Below are 24,523 nucleotides of genomic sequence, written 5' to 3' on the forward strand. Positions count from 1 at the left end.
TTTGTCAACATAAACAATAACCATCCCTTCACCTATATTATCAACTTCCAATTGAGGATATGAGACAAAGGCCCCGGTCACACGGGCAGGAAACTGCGGGGGGGGGGGAGCGTGGCTGTTTGCCCTGGGGCAAACTAACACGCAGTAAAGCGATCATACCTCCTGTGGAGGTTCCGTGGAGGTACCGTGGAGCTTCTGTGGTTACGGAGAGGCTTCGATCACAACACATGCCTGCGCGCAACAAAGAAGCGCGCGGCGAACTAGTTTTCTTTTTTTGTGTTCACTACGAATGCGCATGCTCCGTTGGGTGCATGTGCGCAACCACGGGGACTTGGAAAAAAAAAACTTTTTCACAAGGGGACATGGGCGGGCGCCGGATGCCACCGGAAACGCGATCAGACCCCCGCCCTTGCCCCGCAGTTTCCGGACTCTAGTACCTCCGAGGTACTAGTTTTTTGCTGCGCAGTTTCGGGAGGAAGCCTCGGTTGTGCCACAGAAGCGCTACGCTCCCCAGATCGCGCCCGGAAACTCCGCCTGTCTTCCGTATCTCTTGCGTGGCTAATGTTGCGTGTGACCGCAGCCAAAGTATATATTTCCAACCATATTTTTGAAAGGAGAAGGGAGTAAGTTAACCGGTTCTAACCCTAACCCTAAGCAAACATAAAACACTACACTAAACATAAACTACCTATAAATTACCAACTTGCTGATTATCAAATCTTTCTCCACCTTAACAGCCACAACTAGCTTTTTTTAAAATTATCTTTCCACAAACCATATATATCCAAAACAGAGTATTAAAGCCATATTAGTCCCACAACAGAATATCAAAGCCGTGTTAATCAGAAAACATAATTTTTGTCTTTTCTTTCTTTCTCCTCTGTCCATATCCTCCTTCTTTTCAATTTCTTTTTGATATCTTGTATTTTTGTACTTCAGTTTGTTTTGCCATAGCCACCTGGCCCCAGTCTCAAAGCACCAGTTCAAAACCAAGATGGGCCCATCTGGAGACTTGGATAATAGAATATGGAGCTGGGTATTGTTTGCGTATTGGTGACAGACAACCCCTAAAGCTCTGAACAATTCTAGGCAAATTATGCCGGCAGGTGAATTTGTTTTTCCTAAATTTTGAGCATGGTATTTCCATTTAGAGATCATGTCTAATAGCCATTGATAGACCTACACTGCATAGTTTTAACAGAGTTACACCCTTATAAGCTTATTGCATTCAATGGATCTAGAAGTGTAGGAAGTACTTCTTCACCCAAAGAGTGATTAACACATGGAATTCACTGCCACAGGAGGTGGTGGCGGTGGCTACAAGCATGGACGGCTTCAAAAGGGAATTAGATAAGCATATGGAGCAGAGGTCCATCAGTGGCTATTAGCCACAAGGTATAGATAGGGACTCTGGGGCAAGTGATGCTCTGTCTTCTTGGTGCTTGGGGGGGGGGGTCAACAGTGGGAGGGCTTCTAATGTCCTGGCCCCACTGGTGGACCTCCTAATGGCACTGGTATTTTTGGCCACTGTGTGACAGAGTGTTGGACTGGATGGGCCATTGACCTGATCCAACATTGGCTTCTCTTATGTTCTTATATCATCTGTATAACTTGGAAGCCAGTTTTAGTAGAAACTATAATTAAAATATAATAATTTAGAATTTTAGAAATAATTATTACAATATATATTTTATTATAATATTGTTGTGTTTTCACTGTAGTAGCGCTGCATTTCACAGTGGATGCTCTTGTTTATTTGTTCCAAACACTGTGATTCCTCTGTCATTATTGGGACATGCTTAGAGACATGTTACCCGACTGAGTACAGAATACTGAACTAGAAGGATCAATGATCTGTGTTTTTTTTAATAAGAAAACATCAGTAGTTTGAGTAACATTTAACTGTTATTAAGAAATCTCGATCTTATGTTTTATTTTTAAGAATAGTAAATGTATTTTCTATTATAAATTTTATCACACATTTACATGAAAGAGAATGAACTAACAGTGTCATCTTAAGCAGAGTTATACCATTCTAAGTACACAAAATTATTAGGCTTAGAAGGATATAATTTTATTGTATTGCACTGTTAGTCTCTTGTTTTGAGATTTCATTTCCGCGGAGTCTTTGAGCCCAGTGATACAGGCCCAGTGTTACATGCCCAAGGCTAGCTGATCTTGTCAGATCTAAGAAGCTAAGTAGGGTCAGCCCTCGCTAGTATTTCAAAGGGGGACCACCAAAGAATACTAGGGTTGTGATGCAGTGGCAGGCAAGCCATGGTATTTTGCAGCCCAGGGCTGGGGGTGGGGAGCACAGCAGAAGATGGCGCCGGCTGCTTTGGACCAGCTGTTTAGTCGGCTATTCAGGGGGAGGAAGCAGTCCCTATGGGCAGCCTAGGAGGGGCAAGGTTGTAAGTGTGGAGTGGAGCTGCTGGTCATCCCCCCATGGCTCTTATTTATGTAGCCGCCAAGGGAGAGTGCTCTAGTCTTTGAGACTTTTCCCCTCCCATCCTCCCTGCTTTTCAGTTGTTACAGGTTTCTTTGTGTTTATACTGTTTATTATTTGTCTCATCATAGTGGGCGGTTTGGGCATTAGGATGGATCCTTTTTGGGGGGAAGTGGTGCCTGTGTGCCCATCATGCCATCTTCCCTGTCCAGCTTGGGGACTGCAGGCCAGCGCTCACCACCAGGTGGCAAGGGAACTATGCAGTGGCTAGCACCCACGTGGTTCCAGAGGCTTGTCACTCCATGATTACACCTGCCCAACTGGGGGTGGTGGATACATCGGGTGGCTGGTGGGTTGCCCAGTGCAGGATCCATCCCTGTGCTGTGCCAGTGCTCCTGTGTTGTATTCAATAAAGCTGTGGCCTTTCTTTTCCAACCTGGTTGGTGTCATGTGTGGTTTCTTCTGCACTTTGTGCCCCTCCCCTTTGCCTAGCCCCTGGGCCTGCAGTGGCAAACCACCTCTGAACGTCTCTTGCCTTGAAAACCCTACGGGGTCAGCATAAATCCTCTGTAACTTGACAGGAGAAAAAGAGAGAGAGAGAGATTACGGACTGTTGTGCTAGGGTGTACAAGGACTTGTAGCTATACTGTAGCTACTAGGTCCTTATGGCAAGTCATGAGTACACATGCAGCCAGACCAGGTTTGGATCACGACTGCTGAAATGCCAGTCTTCTTCCCTCTGCTGCTTTTGACAGGTGAAGCCGTATGGGGCCCACAGGGAGGAGAATTATTTGCTCCATTGGGAGCCAACGTGTGCAATAAATTTTCGCATGTACTGGCTTCCCACAGAGAAAATAATGCTCCCCCCGAAAACAGCACAGGAAAGAAGGCAGGAATTCTTCCTTCTCTTGTACAGCAATCCTGATCCAAATTTGGCATTGCTTGCTTATGTATTCACAACTTGCCACCAGGAACTAGCAGGTACAGTATAGTTGCAAGTCCCCTAGCAAACTCATGCAGTTTGTAATTACACTCTTTATTTATGTTGGTTTAGTATGATGAAGGCTGCTGATTTCATAATCTACTCTGTATTTCAGATTTTATGTAACTTTTAATAGAGAGAGAACAAGGGCATCTGATTTCTGAGCATAGGTTAAGGGTTAATCCCCTTTCTTTCCTTGTATGGCCCAGAGGCAAATTACCACTTCAGGAGCCTACAATTTCAGTTTTACGGACAGAACTTCTTCCTCTCATCTGCAGAATGAAGTAGAAAAGCCTTTTGCTGCCAACAGTATACAAAATCTATGTGTGGAATTTGTTGCTCTACAGATCTATAACTGTATAAACATGTTCCAGCTGACAACAAAGAAGAGCACAAGCATAATTTCTCACTGTGTTACAAAATGTACCATGCCCCCCCCCCCCCCAGCGGTAATCCTATATATACAGTTTCATGAGTCATGAAAGATAATTTTCTGGTAAATATAATAGCCCCCTTGAACTCTTTTCCCCTTCCCCCATATCCCCTGCTCTGTGCACGCTTGGTCTTGGAGTCAGTGTTCGGGTTCTCTCTAAATAGGGCTAAGCATTTCTGCAGGGCTGGCAAGATGCAACATCACTGTGAAATAGTTGAAATGAAACAATAGTGGTAGTTGATAGTCCTTTTGATACAAAGGCATTTCTAAGTGCCATTCCTTATGTAAATAAGAGTTCATATACTCTATAAGAGTTCATATATTTTCTTTCATTTATGTGGTGATTTTAAATGAACATATTTGGCTTTTGTCTTTTCTGGCATGTTGCTTTGACGTCTTCCTATGATCTGTTGCATTTGCTGATGAAATTGTGGCTTTATTTGTTTCTTATTTATTTACAACATTTATTAGCCACCTTTCCAACTTATAGGAACTCAAGGCAGCTTACATTGAAAACAATATAATATAATAAAATACTTTAAAATGCATAAAAAAACTAATTAAGAACAAAGCTGGTTAGAAAAGTTCAAGACACCTCATTGTTTTAGCACTTAAAACTGATTTTGATGCCTTCGCACTTGAAAGATTTCCCCTGCCCTACTTCTAAGAATACCGTATTTTTTGGACCATAAGACTCACTTTTTCTTCCAAAAAAAGTGGGAGGAAAAGTGAGTGCGGCTTATGGACCAAAGGTTCAGAATATTTTTTCCCCTGTTTTCCTCCTTTAAAAACTAGGTGCGTCTTAAGGTCAGGTGCGTCTTATGGTCCGAAAAATACGGTACACTCCTACACGCTCCTTTAAGTGAACATCTAGCTCAGGCTATCTTCTTTTTTCTTTTTTTAACAGGTGGATTGTGCTCTGTCTCTGGTTCGTCTTGGTATGGAGAGAAATATTCCGGGCCTGCATTCTCTTTGTGACAACTTGGTTACACTGGAGACACTAGTTTATGAGACCGGATGTGACGTAACTCTGACCCTGAAAGATCTGCAACAAATGAAAGACACTGAGAAGCTGAGACTGTTAATGATGAATGTATGTGTTGCTTTATGACAGCATGAGTTGTAAACATTCTGCAATGGAATCTTGAGCAGAGCAGACTAAAATCTGATAATCAGCTCAGTTTCGTCTGGCTTAATAGCCATTTACTCCAAAATGGCCCCAGGAACTCATTCTCGGTGAATGCCACAACCCAGTACAGAGTTAAGGGCCCCCTTAAGCTCACTGATTTCATTAAGGTTAAGCATGCCTAACTCTGTATTGGATTGTGGTCCAAAGTTGAATGAGTTAAATATTGAAAAGGTAGAATGTCATCATTATATATTCTGCAAACTATCTCTTTCAGTAATCTGATGGGGCAGGGAATTATGGACCCTGAGAGGAAAGCTCCCAAGCAGAAAAATTGTTCCATGTCACCTACTACCCCTAGTACAGGGTTGCCGCTTTCTGGAAAGTCAGGGAAATGAAAATTGGTCAGGGAAATTGGTCTGAAGTCAGGGAAACTCAGGGAAATTGTGATTAAAATATGTTCAAGCAGTGGATTTTTGACCTGCTGCTGCAAGAGCATGATCTTTTCTTGTGGCAACTGGAATAGAGAAGTAGCAGAATACAAGCAGAACTTAATGATGCCCTTTCCCAAACATTTTAGATAGAACGTTTATATAATTTTTTGTGTACCTTTAAAACAATAACAAAAATGTTATGTCATTTGTTAGCATTCAGAGTATACTTGAATTGAAATTTGTATCTTGGTGTAATTTTTGGTGCAATTGCAAAACATATGTTGCTGCAGTTAATGTTGAAAGAAGCTGATATTAAATCTCTTTGACAAATATTTTTGCAGTTGAGACTTATGTAGTGGTAGAGTGGAACCTTACCTTGCATAAATGCAATACGACTAATGTCCCCTCTAAGCTGAGTTAGTGTGAGCTAGCTCACAGTTTTTTAGCCTCCGGCTCACACATTCTTGTCAAAACTAATTTATGCAGTAGCCAAATCGCTCGCTCACAGCTTTCATGCCAGTAGCTCACGAAGTAGAATTTTTGCTCACAAGACTCCACAGCTTAGAGGGAGCATTGACCTATTCATTTTTTAACTTGTGGTTATATTTGAATGGTGGTCAGGGAAACTGACAAATGTTGGTCAGGGAAAGTCAGGAAAATGAAAAATAAAATTTTAGTGGCAACCCTGTAGTGCTCTAATACTCATACTCATGATATGGATGGAAGGCACATAGTACAGCAGCTTTGCTGAATTAAAATACCAGAGTCCATGCCTGGATAAGAAACCGTAGAATTCTGCATACACTGCCTTGAATTCCATAACAGTAGAAAATGTAAGAAATATCTGCACATGCCAATATTGCTTTTACCATTGTGAAAGTTTTACTGTTGTTGTTATTGATAATATCTGCAAATCTAGAAGTTTCTCCAGGTTTGTAGAACTGTAAATTTTAGCAGAGGCTGACCCCATTTTGTAGATTTTTGAGCCAGCTTTTGACTACTAAATACTAGAACATTTCATATAGTACAGGATTACCTGACAGTTTTTGTACAGTGGTTATATACTCTTAATTTGTTGATCTGATTTTAAAACCATCTGAACTCTTTCCAGTCCTCAGAGGAAAGGTACGTGAAAAACGCTTACCAGTGGATGGTTCCTTTCCTACACCGCTGTGAAAATCAGTCTCCTGGGCTAGCTAACAAGCTTCTAAAAGAATATTTAGTAACTCTGGCGAAGGAAGATCTAAAATTTCCTCTGAAAATCTTTGAGCATTCAAAGCCAGCTGTAAGTTTATCTTATTAGTTATGAATGTTTGCGTCTCGTAATTTGTTTTTCTTTCACAATAGTATGTGTGCGTACCTTTTAAACTTGCTTGTACTGATCAGCCCTAGAGATAGCCTGTTGTTGTGTAGCATTGTTGATGTGCAACATTGTTGGATGAAGCATTTATCTTGTTGATACAAACATTTGTCCTCTAAACAAGGTAGAAGTGGAATTTATAATATATGGCTGATCTGTATCATCAAGATGTCAGAATATTGTTTTAATCATTAATCACTGCCCAGCAGCTAGTTATTTAGCATGTGGATGTTGAGGTACTGATTTTGTAAAGTTACTTCCCCTATTTTAGGCATCTTTTCTTCTAAAAAACTGTGCAGCTGGATCAGTGGTGGATTTTTTTTTTCATATTCTGCTGTTTCCCCCCTCCATATTCTGCTATTGTCATATTTGTATAAGAAGATGATTTGCATGCATCCCTAAAATGTTTTTAAGCCCCTGTGCAAACCTGCAAACAATTTGTTAGAGCATGTATGGGTCTAGTTGTGCAATTGCTAGAGATGTAAAATTTCTAGAAATTTTGAAGCCATAGGGGGCAACCCTGTTTTTTTCCTATTATTTTCCGGGAAAGGGGTGTGTGTAGAATTTTGAGAAAAATTGAAATATATGCAATATTTACTGTCCTATCAAACCTAAACAATATAAGCAATATAAAATGCATCATTTGTAGCTTACCCAGCATATAAAATTGCAAATATATCCAATAATGTAAACTATGGGCTGATGTTCTGTATGCTGTTTTAGCACATGTACCTTAATTTTTGCTGTCTGGCCGGAAAGAGCTAAGTTATCAATGAAACTTTCAGTTTTCTACTGAGGTTTTGGTGCAGTTTCTGACCCTCTTCCTTCTGGAATACCAGGTTCCCTTTGGCCCACTCGTAGGGGATTGGGGGGGGGCGCGTTAAGATTACTAGATCCAGGTTGGGAAACTCTGGATATATGTGGATGGAGCTTGGAGAGGATGGGGACCTCAGTGGGGTACAATGCCTCAGAGTCCACCCTCCAAAGCATCCCTTTTCTCCAGTGGACTTGATCTCTGTAGTCTGGAGATGAGCTGTAGTTCCAGGGGCTCCTCATGTCCCACGTGGAGGCCGGCATCCCTATTTCCTTCTGATCTTTTTTCTCCCTCCTGCAAAGTATTACCCAGTTTGTAGGTAAATGTGTCACGGTGGTTTGAGAGAAAGGTGAAAAGGTCAATTATGTTGACCACAGTCAGCTGGGTAAAAAAGTGAAGGACCTGGGAGCACAGGTTGTCAGTTTTTGTCAGTTCTTCCTGTCAAAGGCCATGGCTTAGGAAAGGAAAGAAGAATACTGCAAATAAATGACTGGTTACATAGATGGTGTCATCAGGAAAGGTTTGGTTTTTTTGGACCATAGCTTATGCTTTCGAGATAAAGCTCCGCTGTCAGGAGATGGTTTGTACCTCATGAGGGTAGGACAAATGTGTTTGGTAAGAGCCTTGCAACCTGCTATGGAGGGCTTTAAATTAAGTCCTATGGGGATCGAGACAAAAATTCAAAACCTAGTACGATGCCCATAACTGGTGATAAGAACACTAAAGATTTGCGGGGAGTGGCATATATGCTAGGAAATGTTAACTCACAGGTAAATACAGAAATGAAAACCTCAGGGCACATAAACCATGGATTCTAATGTACACTAATGCACAGAGTGTGGGAAACAAGCAGGAGGAACTTCAAGTCCTAATACAGGAAGGGGACTGTGACTTAATAGGCATTATTGAAACTTGGTAGCATAACACTAACAATCAGAATGTTAGGATTGAGGGGTACAACTTGTTTAAAAGTTACAGACAAATAAGGAAGGAAAAGGAGTAGCATTATATGTCAAGGAGGTATATACTTGTGAGGAAATATATCAATCTGAGCATGGAAGTTCTGTTGTGATTCTCTGGGTAAAAATAAAAGGAGTAAGAAATAATAGTGATATTATGATGGGAGTGCTATAGAGCACAAAGCCAGGCAGAGGTCTTGGATGAGACATTCCTAGAACTGATTACAAAGTTCTCAGAGAGAAGATTTACAGTGGTCATGGGAGACTTCAGTTACCCGAATATCTGTTGGAAGTCCAACTCTGCTAAAAATGAAAGGTCTATTAAATTCCTAACTTGTCTTGCTGACAACTTCATTTTCCAGACAGTGGAGAGAGAAACAAGGGGATCTGCTATCTTGGATTAGTAGAATCGTAGAAAAAGAGGTCATTTCGTAGAAAAAGAGGTGCAGGAGCTCATTAGCATAACTCATTTGCATATGCCACACCCCCTGATCTCACCCGGAGTGTGTCAGAAGGCAACACCCACCGCTCAGGCTCTACTGGACTGTTTTGGATTGCTAGCTATTGGGGGGGGGGACGTGCAGGTCTGTCCTCACAGAGGAGGGAGAGCTTGTACCTGAATAAAACTTGATCTTAAAGGTGCCACTGGACTGTTTTGGGGCGGGGGGGCCCCCCGCTGCAACTTACCTGGCTGCTTCTTGCTCTGACTGAGGGCTGCTGGGAGCAGGGGGCGGGGCTTGTTGCATGTGCCCGCCCCCTGGGCTCTTTACTGCCGGAGCTCCGCTCCTGTGCGCTCCTGCAGGAAATGACCCCTGCCAATAGGTTGACAAGGTGAAAGTACTGGGCACTCTAGGTATTAGTGACCATGTAATTTTGGAATTGATAGTCTTGGGGGAGGGAAAAGTTATACATATGCAGACATATAGGTTGTACTTCCGAAAAGCAAATTTTAACAAACATAAAATTACACTGGGTAGAATCCCGTGGTCAGAAATACTTAAGGAGAAGGGAGTTCAAGAGGGGAGGAAGTTTCTTAAAAGTGAAATATTTTTTTAAACTTTTTATATATGCTTTTCCTTCTCAATTCACATTAACATATTGTCCTCATTCAGTCTTCCTGTCTTATTTAACATTTGCAAAATTTCATTCTTTTATACATTTCAGTCAAAATTTCCTATCTATTGTACGTCCAGTTGCAAAATCTTTCCCATCTTTTAATAAACACACTTTCATCTTTCCCTTGAAGAATTAAGGTTAACTTGTCCATTTCTGCTACTTCCATCAAATTTTCTAGTGTTTCCTGTCTTGTTGGGACTCTATCTTGTTTCCAATATTTAGCCATTAATATTCTTGCAGTAGTCATTATATATGTCAATACATATTTTTCATTTGGTTTAAAATCCTCTGGTACCATACTCAATAAAACTATTTCCGGGGTTAAAACCATATTTAGCTTCATAATATCGACTACAAGTTTTTGTATCATTTCCCAATACCTCTTAGCTTTCTCACAGCGCCACCACATATGGAAAAAAGTCCCTATGTTTTTTGTACATTTCCAGCATAGTTTAGATGTTGAAGGATGGCATTTCGCTATCCTATCTGGGAACCAATACCATCTATGGTAAACCTTGTATATATTTTCTTTGTAGTTAATTGCTCTTACATATTGCAGCAATTTCCAGGTACTTGCCCATTTATCTCTATCTATCGTGTGACCTAGATCTTTAACCATGCTAACATATTTTGGCTGACCACTTCATCTTGTAGGTAATCCTCTAACAAAAGACCATATATTGTCTGAATTAATTTATCACTCGGGGATAGCCAAATCTTATCTAGTTGTGTTCGTGGTTCTTGGAATCCTACTGCCATATTTTTAGCGTGTCTAGATCTGAGCTGCTTGGCTTCCCACCAGGTTAATTTTAGGTTATATAGTTTTAATAATGTTTCTTCTGATTTTAACTTGTTTTCATCTAGCACTGTTTGGTAGTTTTCTCTATCGCACGGGTTGATGAGAGATGGTTTTATGTATGCTTCTAGAGGTGATACCCATTTAGGGGGTCTTCTTATATTTTTCTTTGATCTTATTCCATACCCATAACAACGATCCTCTAATCATATGTTGTTTAAAATTTGAATGAATCTTATCTTTTCCATACCAAATATAGGCATGCCAGCCCATATTCAGGTCATGCCCTTCTAGATTTAGAAGTCTAATATTGTCTAAAGTTAGCCAATCCTCGATCCAGGTTAAGGCTTCCGCCTGGTAATATATTTCCCAATTTGGTAATCCGAGACCCCCTTCTTCTTTTCTCTTTTGGAGTAATTTCCATCTAATTCTTGCTTTTTTGGGGTGCCAAATATTTTTTTTTAATCTCTTTATCCATCTCTATAAAAATTTGGAGTTTCTTAATATGAGTGCATTTTGGGCTAAGAATAGAAATTTCGGTAGTATCATCATTTTTACGGTAGATATCCTCCCCATTAATGATAACTGTAGCTTTTCCCATTTTGATAGATCCTTTTTAATTCCTTCCAATAATTTATAGTAATTGTCTTCGAGGATTGTACTATTTCTGTTGGATAGCATTATTCCTAGATATTTAACTTTTTTCACCACCTCTATGTTTGTTATCTTTTGTAAATCTTGTATTACTTTAGCTTCACAATTTTTTGTTATAAATTTAGTTTTTTTCAGGTTAAGTTTTAGGCCAGCTGTATATTGCTTAATATATATTGGCTTGAGGCTATTGGATTTTCCATTATAAATACTACATCTTCCACGAATGCTAAGAGTTTAAATTCTTCCCCCTTTATTCTAAGTCCTGCTACTTCTTTATCATTGCTTATCACATTATGTAATGTTTCTAGCATGAATATGAATAATAGAGGCGAAAGTGGACGCGTTCCTTTTTTGTATCTCAATTTGCGAGGATGTATCTCCGTTTATAAGTATATTAGCATATTGTCTGTTGTATATCGCCCGTACCATTGTTATGAACGTTGGTCCGCCTCCCCAGCTATTTAATTTTTGGAGTAGAAATTCCCAGGACAAATTGTCAAAGGCTTTTTCTGCATCCATAAACATCAAAGCCATTTGTTTCTCTGGGTGTTGTTCATAATATTCTATCATATCCATAATTGTCCTCATATTACTTTTAATTTGCCTTTTTGGTAGGAAGCATGCTTGGTCGTGATGTATCACCTGAGCCAATACTTTTAAAAATCTTGTTGCCAGGATATTTGCAAATATTTTATAGTCAACGTTCAAGAGTGATATTGGCTGGTAGTTTTTAATCTCTGTGGGATCTGTGTCTGTTTTATGTATTAATGTTATTGCCGCTTGATACCATGAGCTTGGTAATTTACCTACTGTTCCTATTTTATGTATTAACTCTTTAAATGGCTGACTTATCTGCTCTTCAAAGGTCTGATATAGTTCTGCTGGAATTCCATCTGGTCCTGGAGCTTTTTTCTTCTTCTGCTTTTTTATTGCCTCCACTACCTCACACATTGATATAGTCCCATTTAATAGCGCTCTATGTTTCTCCTTAAATTCTCCATATTTTTTTATCTCGTAGGTATTCCCTTATTTTTTCTTTATCTTGGTCTTCCTGATTATATAGATTCGAATAGAATTTTTCTGCAATTCCTTTTAGGTCTTGTAAATACTGCTTGGGGATCCCCTTATCATTCTTTAGTATTAGTATCCCTTTCCTTCCTAAGTCTATATGATAGCCACCTTGTTGGCTTGTTTGCGTTGTCAAAAAGTATTGTATTGCATACTCTATTTTTCTAGCTAGCTCCTATGTTAGCAGTAAATTCATTTCATGTTGCAAAAGTTTTAACTTATTTTTCCCTTCTAGACTGCTCATTCTTTTAAGTTTATCTTCTTGTCTTTTAATTTTTTGTGATGTTTCCATATAAGCTTCCTTCCTTTCTTTTTTCTCCATGCCTCCTGATTTATGCAGCACCCTCTTATATAGGCTTTGAACGTTTCCCACACTGTTTCTATGGATGTTTCTGGTTGTATATTTCTTTTAAAAAAATCTTGAATTTCTATTTTAGTAGTTCTTATAAATTCTGTATCATTTAGGAGCCCTGTATTCATTCTCCAGCTAGGTTTTTTCCACCTCTCCTTAAGGGAAATTAGGATGGGGTTGTGGTCTGCAAACGTTTTTCGTAATATATCTGCCTCCACCAAATCTTGCAGCCAATCCGATGTTGCCCATGCCATATCTATCCTAGACCATGAGTTATGTCTGGCAGAATAGTTTAAAAGTGAAATATTGAAGGCACAATCACAAATGATTCCTACAGAGCCTAAAGAAACCAACGTAGCTGCATAAACAGCTTTCTAAAGATCTGAGATCTGAGAAATAAAAAATACTAATGTAGGAAATGGAAGAAGGGCCTTATAACCAAGGCTGAATATAAACATGTAGGGAGATTATTAGAATGTGCATGTAGGGAGATTATTAGAAAAGCTAAAGCTCAGTATGACCTTAGGCTAGCAAGAGATGCTAAAACAACAAATATTTTCATCGCCTGGGACACACAATATTGAATCATCATTTTAAGTTCTTTAAGTGATACCTGAGTGGTATTCATCGTATTTATTTTTAATTGTATTTGTCCTGGGTAGGGTTCTTATGTTACGTTTAAGTCAGAAAAACAGCAAGGACATGGTAGCCCCATTATGGGGTCAGGAAAGTGAACTTGTACCAAGTGATGAAGAGAGGACATAACTGCTCTATTCCTACTTTTCTTCACTTTTCTATCGTGAGGGGAATGGTGCTCAACATGGCAAAAACAACACATGATGAGGGAAGGGAGTTGCAGCCTAGTTTTGGCATAGGGGTAGTGCATAAACACCTGTTTTCTTTAAATGAAACTGTCCTCAGGGCCAGATGAGTTGCACCCAAGGGTGCTAAAAGAACTTGCAGATGTAATTTCTGAGCCTCTGGCCATTGCTTTTGAGAATTCTTGAAGAACAGGTGAGGTGCCAGAAGACTGGATATGGACAAATGCTGTCCCCATCTTCAAGAAGGGGAAAAAGGATGATCTGGCTAGCTACTGACCCATCAGCTTAACATCTATACCTGGAAAAGTTTTAGAACAAGTCATCATTAACATCAGCCAGTTTGGTGTAGTGGTTAAGTGTGTGGACTCTAATCTGGGAAAACGGGGTTTGTTTCCCTACTCCTCTACTTGCACCTGGCTGGATGACATTGGGCAAGCCGTAGTTCTGATAAGAGCTGTTCTTGAAAAAGAGCCGTTTCTGTCAGAGCTCTCTCAGCCCCACCTACCTCACAGGGTGTCTGTTGTGGGGAGGGGAAGGGAAAGGAGTTTGTAAGCCGCTCTGAGACACCTTTGGGTAGTGAAGGGCGGGGTATAAATCCACACTTAACCCTATCTCTTTTTTTGAGAAATTTACTACCTTGCTGGATCAGCAGAATTCTGTAGATATAGTTTATCTTGATTTCAGTCAGGCTTTTGATAAAGTTCTACATGGCTGCGGTCACACGGGCAGGAAAATGCGGGGGGAAGCGTGACTGTTTGCCCCGGGGCAAACTAACGCGTAGTTACTCGATCAGACCTCCCCTGGAGGTTCCGTGGAGGTTCCGTGGGAAGGGAGAGGTGCTGATCACAGGACGATCCTGCGTGCAACAAAGCAGCGCGTGGTGCGGCAAACGGGTGTGTGTTTTTTGTCGTGTACACCAAACATGCGCATGCTCCGTTGGGTGCTTGTGCGCATCCACGGAGACTTGGGAAAAAAACACCTTGTTTGCAAGGGGACATGGGCGGGCGCCGGATGCCACCGGAAACGCGATCAGACGCCCGCCCTTGCCCCGCAGTTTCCGGAAACTAGTACCTCCGAGGTACTAGTTTTTTGCAGCGCGGTTTCGGCGGGAAGCCTCGGTTGAGCCACGGAAGCGCTACGCTTCCCAGATGTGCCAGTGAGATCGCGCCGGAAACTCCGCCTGACTTCCGTCTCTCTAGCGTGGCTAATGTTCCGTGTGACCGCAGCCCATAATATTCTTGTTGACAAGTTGGTAAAATGTAGTTTGGAACCCATTACTGTTATATGGATCTGTAACTGGTTGACAAATCACACCCAAAGAGTACTTGTTAATGATTCCTCATCCTTTTGGAGAGGAGTGACAAGTGGAGTGTCTCAGGGATCTGTCCTTGGACCGGTTTTGTTTAACATCTTTATAAATGATTTGGATGAAGGAATAGAGGGAATACTTATTAAATTTGCAGATGATACTAAATTCTTCCTTTCCCCATGGTCGGGGATAGAGGGTGGCGCTGGGTGAGAGGGTCTCCCTGCAGTACCCAGTAGAATGTGGAGTGCTGCAGGGGGCGATCCTCTTGCCAGTGTTATTCAACATCCATATGCGCCCCCTCACCCAGTTAGACCAGAGTTACATGCTGGGTTGCCATCAGTATGCTGATGACACTCATTTCTATCTGTTAGTGGACGGCCGTTCCTGGAAACCTGGATGAGACTTTGGACACTGTGGCTGGATGGTTGCGGCAGAGTCGATTGAAGTTAAATCCATTGAAGACGGAGGTCCTGTACCTGGGTCGTGGGGGTATGGAGGTGGGCACCAGGCTTCCCACACTGGAAGGGGCACCTTTGATGCCGGCCCAGTCAGTGAGGAGCCTGGGAGTACCACTGGATGCCTCCCTTTCCATGGAGGTCCAGGTTGCTGCAGTTGCCAGATCTGCATTTTTCCACCAAAGGCAGATCAGGCTACTGAAGCCCTATCTTTCCCCCCAGGACTTAGCTACGGTGACGCATGCAGTGGTCACTTCCAGGCTTGATTACTGTAGCTTGCTCTATGCAGGCTGATTTGGAAATTACTGCTGGTGCAAAATGCGGCGGTGTGCCTGCTGACATCGACGCTTGTGCAGGCTCACGTTCAGCGTGTGGTTCGTCAGCTGCATTGGTTACCGGTTGAGTACCGGATCCACTTCAAGATGTTGGTAATAACTTTCAAAGCCTTATATGGGCTGGGTCCAATATACCTAAGGGACCATCTCTTTCTGTATACACCTCAAAGAGCGCTACGCTCTGACTTCTGGGATAGTGAGGGGTAAAACTGGCATGATGCAGCAAGGGTGGACAGAGTCAAAGTGTAGAGTTCAGCAGAAGCAGTTTTACCTTTTCCTCAACACCCAGGAGATGACACTTAGAACCACCTGAGGCATACATGGGACAGAATGTTGTGCTGTCAAGTTCTATTTCTCTTTCATACTTTTAAAATGTCCTCAGGCTGAACTTACACAGGAGGATGTATGATGTCTTAGAGTAGACTGCAGGTGGAGTGCTTTTTAAAGAAGTATACCCTTCATGTGAAAACTGCTGGCAAACAAAACTGGCACATTTAAAAGAGAGAGAGGTTTTAGTCCAGTTTTCTTCTTGGAACATATTTTTTTTCTCCTGTGGGGGAGCATTCAGAAATATTTCTGACCACAACCACCACCAGCTGTAGGCTGAAGTAACACAGTCACAGATCACTTCAGCAGTGTTCCCTCTAAGCTGAGTTAGTGTGAGCTAGCTCACAGTTTTTTAGCCTCCGGCTCACACATTTTTGTCTTAGCTCAGGAAGGATGGCTCCAGAGCAAACAGATTTATGCAGTAGCCAAATCGCTCGCTCACAACTTTCATGCCAGTAGCTCACAAAGTAGAATATTTGTTCACAGGACTCCACAGCTTAGAAGGGAGCATTGCACTTCAGAACTTTGCTACCTCATTCCTTTACATCTGTAGATAAGACTTTGGAAAGACTGAGTGAGGGAGATTTAGTGGCAGCTAGGAATGCCAATCAAAAACTGGGACAAGCCTCACATATGTGGGACTTCTTTGTTCAAGAGTTTGGAATGTTATATGCCATTAAAGGTCTATTGATTGATTGAGTTTGGAATGTATGTGAAAGTAGGAGGAGAAGATTAACACTGTATTAACCAATTTATTCTAAGCCACAATATGTGAGTCCAAATATTAAGTTTTAAAGAATATTCTCAGGCCTTGGACTTTAGTAGATCTCTAGGGAGCCGAGTTCTATACGTTTGTGTATCCCAAGGAATTCTACTCTTTGTAGATGCAACATGTTGTAATGGTTAGTGTTAGGATCTGTGAGACCTAGGATGGAATCCCCAATGTGCTATGAAAGTATGCCAGGTGACACTGAGTCAGTTACACACAGTCAGCCTAACCTGCCTCATAGGCTTGTTTTAAGCATGGAAAGGATAATATTGTAAGCCATTTTAGAGAAAGGTGGGATATAAATTTAAGTAAGTAAGTTCTATGTCAGTGTCTTCAAATGAAAGGACTTCAGTATGTGTAGTCTTGGCCAGTCTTAAAGATCTCAATGGCGGAAGTTTGGTTTCAGTTACTATACACCAACTCCTCCCCCCATTCTGAATGTAATCATTGCAATGTGAAATCTAGTGGTGGGGGAGCTTTTTTCTTTTTAAAATGTATGTGGTCTTTTTTTAAAAAGTGTAGTTATTTGCATTTTTTTTTTTTTTTGAGAAACTGCAGTCACTCTCTGGATCCACACTACTTTCAAAATTGCTCATAGTCTGAATGCTGATTCCAAGGTGCAGCAGCACATAGATGTAGCCACTGCAGGAAACACGATGCTTGACCAGATAGATCATTTGTATGATTGAGCAGAACTGTTCTTTCATAGCAGTAAAATTCTTGCATTGCAAGTGCCATTTTCTTAGAATGTTCTTTAATTTATTTTTTGACTGTGTACAATGAGTCTGAGAAAACTAGTATTCTACACATTGAAATTATTTGTGTGCAAATGTAGTAAATAGCATAAAGCTTAAGAATAACAAATATTTTACTTAAATCATGCGTAGGAGTATATATTTATCTGTGTACCTACCTATCTATTTTTCTTTTATTTTTTTAAAAAGTGGGAAATTCCTTGTTTTAAAAAGTGGCTATAATTGCAGGTTACAAATTAGTTTCCACAGCAGGTTCTGTAATTATAAAAAAAGATATACTCAACTGAGAATGATCAAAGACAAAGAAAGTCTCTGTAATTAACCAAATCACTAAGTTGGCTTTACTGTAATAATTGCCCTATGTAAGGGTTGGTTGACTGTTGCATAAAAATCTGGAAGAAACATACTGAAAACTTGGGGGGGGGGAGCATTATCTGACACACAGCTAAGGTTATGGTCTCTTTTCCCTGTAGTGTCAGCAAAAAATAATTTCAGATCAAGACCTCTTGATGATTATTGCATTAGAATGTATCTATGGCTGCAGATGTGATGACCAGCTTTCTCTCTGTTACGATATCTTAGAATGTCTTCCTCAGAGAGGTTATGGGTGAGTATTTCATTTAACTTAGCTGTGGATGAAGCAAAATAGTTTTTGGGGGGAGGGGTAATGAAATCTTTGTCAACTATTTTTTGAAATGATTAAGCTTAGCAATAACCTTTACCACCAGACTACAAAGAATAATGTAAGAACTAGTTTATATATTTAGTAAAGTCAAATGGTAGACTAGAGTACAGGGGTTTTTTTTGGGGGGGGGGAAATCTGAAGCAGCAAACTGCCTTGTATGTACGTGTGCTATATACTAAATAAATCCTAGCACATTGGGGAGAAAGAGCTCAGTCTAAGCCTTTTTCTGACTTTTTTTTAATATGCAGGGGTATTTTTGTTTGTTTGAAGTGAACATTCAAAAAGGTAATCCTACATCTGCAGTTCAAAGTGGTACTGTCTGAATGAATAAGCTGGTGCTCAACAGGACTTTGGCTGCAGACGTTAACTTTTAAAAGAGTGGCAGAGAAGGCAGTCCCTTAAATCAGGCATTTTATAAACCTCCCCGAGTTTCAAAAAGGTGAAGGCAGTCTGATAAAGTGCTTTAAGAAGCTTTAAGAAGCTAGTACAGCAGAGCTGCTGAACAGGGCTGTTTCTCCATCACCATCTTGCTTGCCCTCCGTGTGGTGTTAGGACTAGGGGTTGAGCTTGCCTTGGGCAAGTCACTCTCTTTCACTTTAACCTACATGTATGGGTAGTTGTGAAGCTCAGATGCCTCTCTGAACCCCCTCAGGAGGGAAGGTGCAGAATAAAAACAGACACTGTAAAAGATTGCTTGAAGAGCTCTGAAATTTTAGTTTCTCAAAAGGTAGTGGGTTAGATCCAGTGCAAAAATTCTGCTTGCATTAGAGCTGTTGGAAATGCAAGAAAAAGACCACATTTGCCGCTTATGCTGTGCTAGACTTACTGTATCTCTGTTTCCGCTTATGTTTGTGGACACTGTAATATACAGGGTGGGAAATGTTATGTATTGCACAAAATGTTAGTCAAGCAGAACTGCTCTAAGTCTGTTTCTGTTTATGCACTGCTGGATCCAAACCTATGTAATTCCAGTAATGGACAGATTTCTGTTTAGTCATAAAAGTTAAAACAGCATAACACTATTAATTAGGCTTATCTGTGTATTTAATTTCTTGCTCATCCTGTGTTCGGCACGTGGTTTCTCTGGGTCAGGCTAAACCTCTTCTGTGAACTTGCCGTGGGGGTACATTGCACTGGAAACTTCAGTTTAAATTGGGATATAAGCCATGTTGCCTCTTTTAATTGTTGCTTGGGTTCCAGAATCATTTTGTGGGAAGTGACCACCAGGGTTGGAGGTCCCATAGCATTACCAGGAGAAAATGTTAATTTAGTGATGTTCAAGGGTTTGGGTTTTTGTTTTTTTAGTAATGCAAGGCCCTAAATTGTAGCTGCTTCTTGTTGTTGTTGCTGCAATGTGAGGCTCTAAATTGTAGCTTGGTTAGTTTATACATAAATCCTAGCAACCCAGTCTCTATGGTCACAACTGATACAGTTTTTTTGTTGGGGAATGGGATAGTTGCCATGCCTTCTTCAGTTGGAGTTGAGTTAATTGGGAAGGAAGCTTATGATCATCCCCAACCTCACTATGCACTGATCTAAGAGTTGTAATATCCAAGCAGGCCTTTTCATCTCACAGAAGACCACAGTAATTTTATTTGTCAAATTTCTACTTTTCTGCTCTTTTCTAATACCACTATTTTAGTGATAATAACATCAGTATGCTTTATATTCTTTGCAGCCCTGAAACAGACATTACTAATAGTCTGCATGACAAGGTTGATGAACTGGAACAAATTCTTAGGTAGGAAACTCCTTTCATCTTTTCCAATACATTAACTTTATTAACACAGCATTATGCTTTATAGCTAAAAAGATGTCTAGATTATTGCAAAAGAAAATTTATAAGTCAAATATTGCTGCAAGCTTGCTTAAGGTTACTTTCTATACTTTGGACTTTCCACAGACAACTGTTTAGGCCCTGCTATTGTCTGTCCTGCTTTTTCTTGGTGAAGTTTAACATTAGAACAATGATATACAGTTAAAAGGGGAGTGACAGAAAACTCTGCCAAATTAAGAAGCAGACTCAAATACCTACAGGCTACTTTCCGACATCATGTGAAACTACAGTTTGATTAATCTGTGGTTAGTGTGGTCGTAGAGTGTGATTGAAACAACCTATGGTTAATTCAGTTCCATCAACCAAGATCTGCCCTGAGCCCGCGTAGCAGGGAGGGCGGGGTATAAATTGAACTTATAAATATAAATAAATAAATCTTTAAACAACCTGTAAGCAATAATCATACTTAACAAATGCAACTATTACCAAACATTTATAGGAGAAGACACATGTGCTTAAATCAACCTTGGGGCAGGGGGACAGCTTGACAGGCAACCCATATTTCTTAAGATAGCCATCTAGTGGTGGTGGCGGCACTACCAAGCAGTACCTGGCTTTTAGGGGTTCTGGCCTGTGCCCTATGCAAACTCAATGAGATCTAGACTCTCCACTTCTTTCCCTGGTTTGTTTGTTTTTTTAATGTCCATACTTATTCCTCCTGTAGCATAAGTTAATAGTAGCACTAGGCAAGGTTTAGAGTTGGAATAAATGGCTTTTTAAAAAGGTTGATTATTTTTTTCAGTGTGTCAGAAATTTTGGAGAAGCATGGACTCCAGAAACCTGTATCTTTTGTAAAAGACACACAGAACAGTCCGGAAGAAGCACGAAAGCTGCTGATTAGATTGACTAGGCACACAGGCCGCAAGTGAGTAACAAACATTCTTGATTAATGTGAATCAGAAGGCATTGTTTCCGAGAGTGTGATTCTTACAGAAATACTTGTTTCTTAGAATTTATAGCAAAAAAACGGTTGGTTTTCAAGTGCTAGATATTGATACAATAGTTCTAGTATTAATGCTTGAATATTGTTGCTGGAAGATAATGTATTTATTCTTTAGAAGCAAATGGAGTGTTCTTTTTTTAAGAGGGTATTTTAGCTGAGCTATAGGTATATGCATATATAGCTGTATAATGTTGACCGCATTAAGATAGCATTTTTAACCAGCGTTAAGCCAGGATATGCTAGTGTGGTGTACTGGTTAGAGTGTTGGGCTAAAATATAGGAGACCTGGATTGAAGTCCTCACTCTGCCTTGAAACTCCCTGGGTGGCCTTGGACCACTCATGCTCTCTCAGCCTAACTAACCAACCTCACAGGATGGTTATTAGGATAAAATGGGGAAGGCAGAACCATGTGCTCCACTCTAAACTCCATGGAAGAACAGAGGGACAAATAATGTTTCGGTATGTACTGGGGCGTACATTCTGTGAGGGCAGATTATTATGCCCTACCATAGAAGCCACTAATGGAGGGGTGCAATTTGCCCACGCTAGGTGGGTATGGTGGACCCATGGTGAGCAGGGCCAGTGGTCCCCTTCCCTACATCCGCCTCCTGCAGCTCCCCATGGTTCTGACAGGCTGCTGGGATTGGTTGAAAGGACCAAAAGGCTTCAGGGGTGGGGATATGGTTGCCAAGTCCCCCCCCCCCAGCGACCGATGGGGGTTAGGGTTGCCAGATCCAGGTAGGGAAACTCATGGAGATTTGGGGATGGAGTCTGGGAAGGACTGGGACCTCATGCCATAGAGTCCACCCTCTAAACACTTATTTTCTCCAGGGGAACTGATCTCTGTAGTCTGGAGATGAATTGTGATTCTGGGGATCCCCAGGTCCCACCTGAAGGCTGGTATCCCTTCCCTCTCTGGAATCAGCCAAAGGGTCTGGAGTGTGGGGAGTGGGGAGTTTCCCACCCTCGTAGGCACCAACCCCACTCTCAGGAGATTAGCTTCACAATGAGTCAGGGTTCTTGATGTCATGCACTGGTCCAGCTCGAGCCTCATAAAAAGGCCATAAAGCCATAGAGGAGGGTGGTGGCTGCTCCTCCCACTTTACAAGAGAGGTTAGCCAAATGTGGAGGAGGAGGAGGACCCCCTCCCCTTTCCCATTCTGAGGTCTGCAAGCCTTGCAGAGGGAAATGCTGGACCCCCAACTCAGCACCCCCTCTCAATCTACAAGGAAGAAGGAAATGAAATTCTGCAACCAAAACTACTGCACAACTGCAAAGCTAGCCTATTATGCATGAACAGCTTACTGCAGAGAATCCGAGCAGTCAGACCTTTAAGCTTGACTTAGTGCTGGGGGGGGGGGGGGGGGCAACAGGGGGGGGCGGTGTGCTGGTCCCACTCCTGGACCTCCTGATGGCACCTGGTATTTTTGGCCACTGTGTGACAGAGTGTTGGACTGGAGAGGCCACTGGCCTGATCCAACATTGGCTTCTCTTACGTTCTTATTTCATTTCATTCTCCAGTTCAGTTAAAAACCATTTGCTCATCTTCTTGTTAAGTTAAGGAAGAAAATAAATGCTTCTCTTTATTTCCCCCCCCCTCTTAAAAGACAGCCTCCTGTTAATGAGTCATACTGGATGGGATTGTTGCAAGATATGCTGGACATGCAGCAGAATGTCTACACGTGCTTAGAACGAGATACTTGCTATGAGGTGATTCCCCCTCCCCTTGCTGTTTTTTTTAGTACGTGAAAGAACATGACTATGGTGTTGACCTGTACCAACTGTAACTCATGGACATATTGGTGTTAATACTTTTATAGATAAGAATTCCAGCACAATCCTAATTGCATCAACTTTATATATTTGGGTGTTCAAATCCTATTGTCATCAATCCTGTTGTGGATTAATTGATCAGGAACAGGGGACAATGGGCCATTTAAATTACAGGGAAGGTCCCCAGTGAGCCACTGCCCTGGAGGGCAATTGCAACCAGGAGCAAGCAGAGACTACTCGACTAAGACCTGGTCAGCGGCACCAGAGATGAGTGCTGGGTCACCTGTTCCATTCTTCTTTACTGCTGCCAGTGGGCAAATTAACACCCATTGTTTGTGCTGCTGGCCAGGTCTGTGCTCAGTAACCCCAGCTGGCACTGCATGTAGCACCACAGGGGGATGCCCCTCAGTGGCTTGATCCTGAGCCATTTTAACTCTTCAGTGTACCCCTGATAAAAGAGCCATTTCAAGGGATAAAGTTCACGGGGGGTTATCACTGGAGCTTTTAGGTAGTAAGTCTCACATGGGGGCATGATGGCTTTATCAGTCGTTCAGGACAGGAGGAGGAGGAGGAGATTGGATTTATACCCCGCCCTTCTCTTGGAGTCTCAGAGCGGCTTACAAACTCCTCTCCCTTCCCCTCCCCACAACAGACACCCTGTGAGGTGGGTGGGACCGAGAGAACTCTGACACAAACTGCTCTTTCAGGTACAGCTGTGCCAGAGCTTGTGACTGACCCAAGGTCACATCAGCAGGTGCAAGTGGAGGAGTGGGGAATCAAACCTGGTTCTCCCAGATTAGAGTCCGCACACTTAACCACTACACCAAACTGGTTAACAGTCCCACTCTGCTTCATAAACACATGGGAGTGGCACTTTTCAAGAACAGAGGATAACATCTTATGAGGGCACATGAAATTACAATGAGAATTCCACCTACCTCACAGGGTGGCTGATATGGGGAGAGGAAGAGAAGGTGGATTGTAAGCCCTCTCCAAGATTCCTTTGGGTAGTGAAGGGCGGGGTATAAAACCAACTCTTCTTCCTCCTTGTTATTTTAGGATTTTAATTGCCCAGGTCATACCCCTCCAAAATCTTGTTGGTCTTTAAGGTGCTACTGTACTTGAATCTAACTTGAACCATGGTTAATGCCAGTCAGGACTCACTGTTTTTCAATGCAGCTTCAAATGTGGTTTCCAGCTCTAGGCAACCAGTTATAATAAACTGTGGTTACAGAGATTAGCACTAGCTGTAGTTAAGTTGGGTGGGGGAATTTACACTATCGAAAGGGGTTTCAGGAGGGATCATGTGATCCTACAGTATGTTTGAATTTCTTAATATTTCTCGCTATCCTACCCTTTCTTTATCCTCTTCAAGCACCTTCCCTGTACTGCTGTTTTATTTTGAAGTCCACATTTGGATCAGTTTTCTTCCTTCAGAAAACATTGCCTAAGGAACACATCTCTAGCAGTGTCTCAGGGAACGACTACAAACATTTGTGTGTGTGTGGTTTAAGTGAAGTTTAGAATTTCTTGGCAATGAAGCAAAGATTAAGAACCAGTGCAGAATTCTAAAAGACATGTGATGTATGGACAGGAACGTGAATGTGCTGAAACAAACTCTTGACAGAAAATCGCAGGCTAAACAATGGGAAGATAAATGATCCATTGCATAAACATTATGTTTATTAAATGGTTCGCTGAACAGAGAGTTCATTTTTTAATAATTCACTCTGGGTGCATATAGAATTTTGATAGATGATTTCCTGTTTGCATTTAAAGTGAAATGCAAAATTCAATTTTTGCAGAAAATAATCTGCATAAGTAGGTGTATAAAATGTGCAAGACAAACTTATCATTATATTTGTGAAGTGTGGTTATTACAATGAAAGTGTAGGTTTTTTGTATGTGTTCAGTTTATAGGCAGATTCTCTTTGCTGTTCCCTTGTATAGCACACAAATGAGCTGTTATGATG

General features: G+C 41.4%; 1 protein-coding gene across 1 annotated transcript in view; it reads left to right on the top strand.

The window, feature by feature from the left end:
* The window catches only part of NBAS (neuroblastoma amplified sequence), a 275,647-nt gene that overhangs the window by 101,108 nt on the left and 150,016 nt on the right, over positions 1-24,523 (top strand). The window contains exons 24-29 of the mRNA XM_015413856.1: positions 4,769-4,954; positions 6,533-6,706; positions 17,785-17,918; positions 19,675-19,737; positions 20,576-20,698; positions 22,385-22,487. Coding sequence (XP_015269342.1) covers positions 4,769-4,954; positions 6,533-6,706; positions 17,785-17,918; positions 19,675-19,737; positions 20,576-20,698; positions 22,385-22,487 — 783 coding nt within the window. The remainder of the gene's footprint in view (positions 1-4,768; positions 4,955-6,532; positions 6,707-17,784; positions 17,919-19,674; positions 19,738-20,575; positions 20,699-22,384; positions 22,488-24,523) is intronic.

The sequence above is a fragment of the Gekko japonicus genome, unplaced genomic scaffold, assembly GCF_001447785.1.
Source record: "Gekko japonicus isolate JY-2015 unplaced genomic scaffold, Gekko_japonicus_V1.1 scaffold1126, whole genome shotgun sequence".
NCBI classification, from domain to species: Eukaryota; Metazoa; Chordata; class Lepidosauria; order Squamata; family Gekkonidae; genus Gekko; species Gekko japonicus.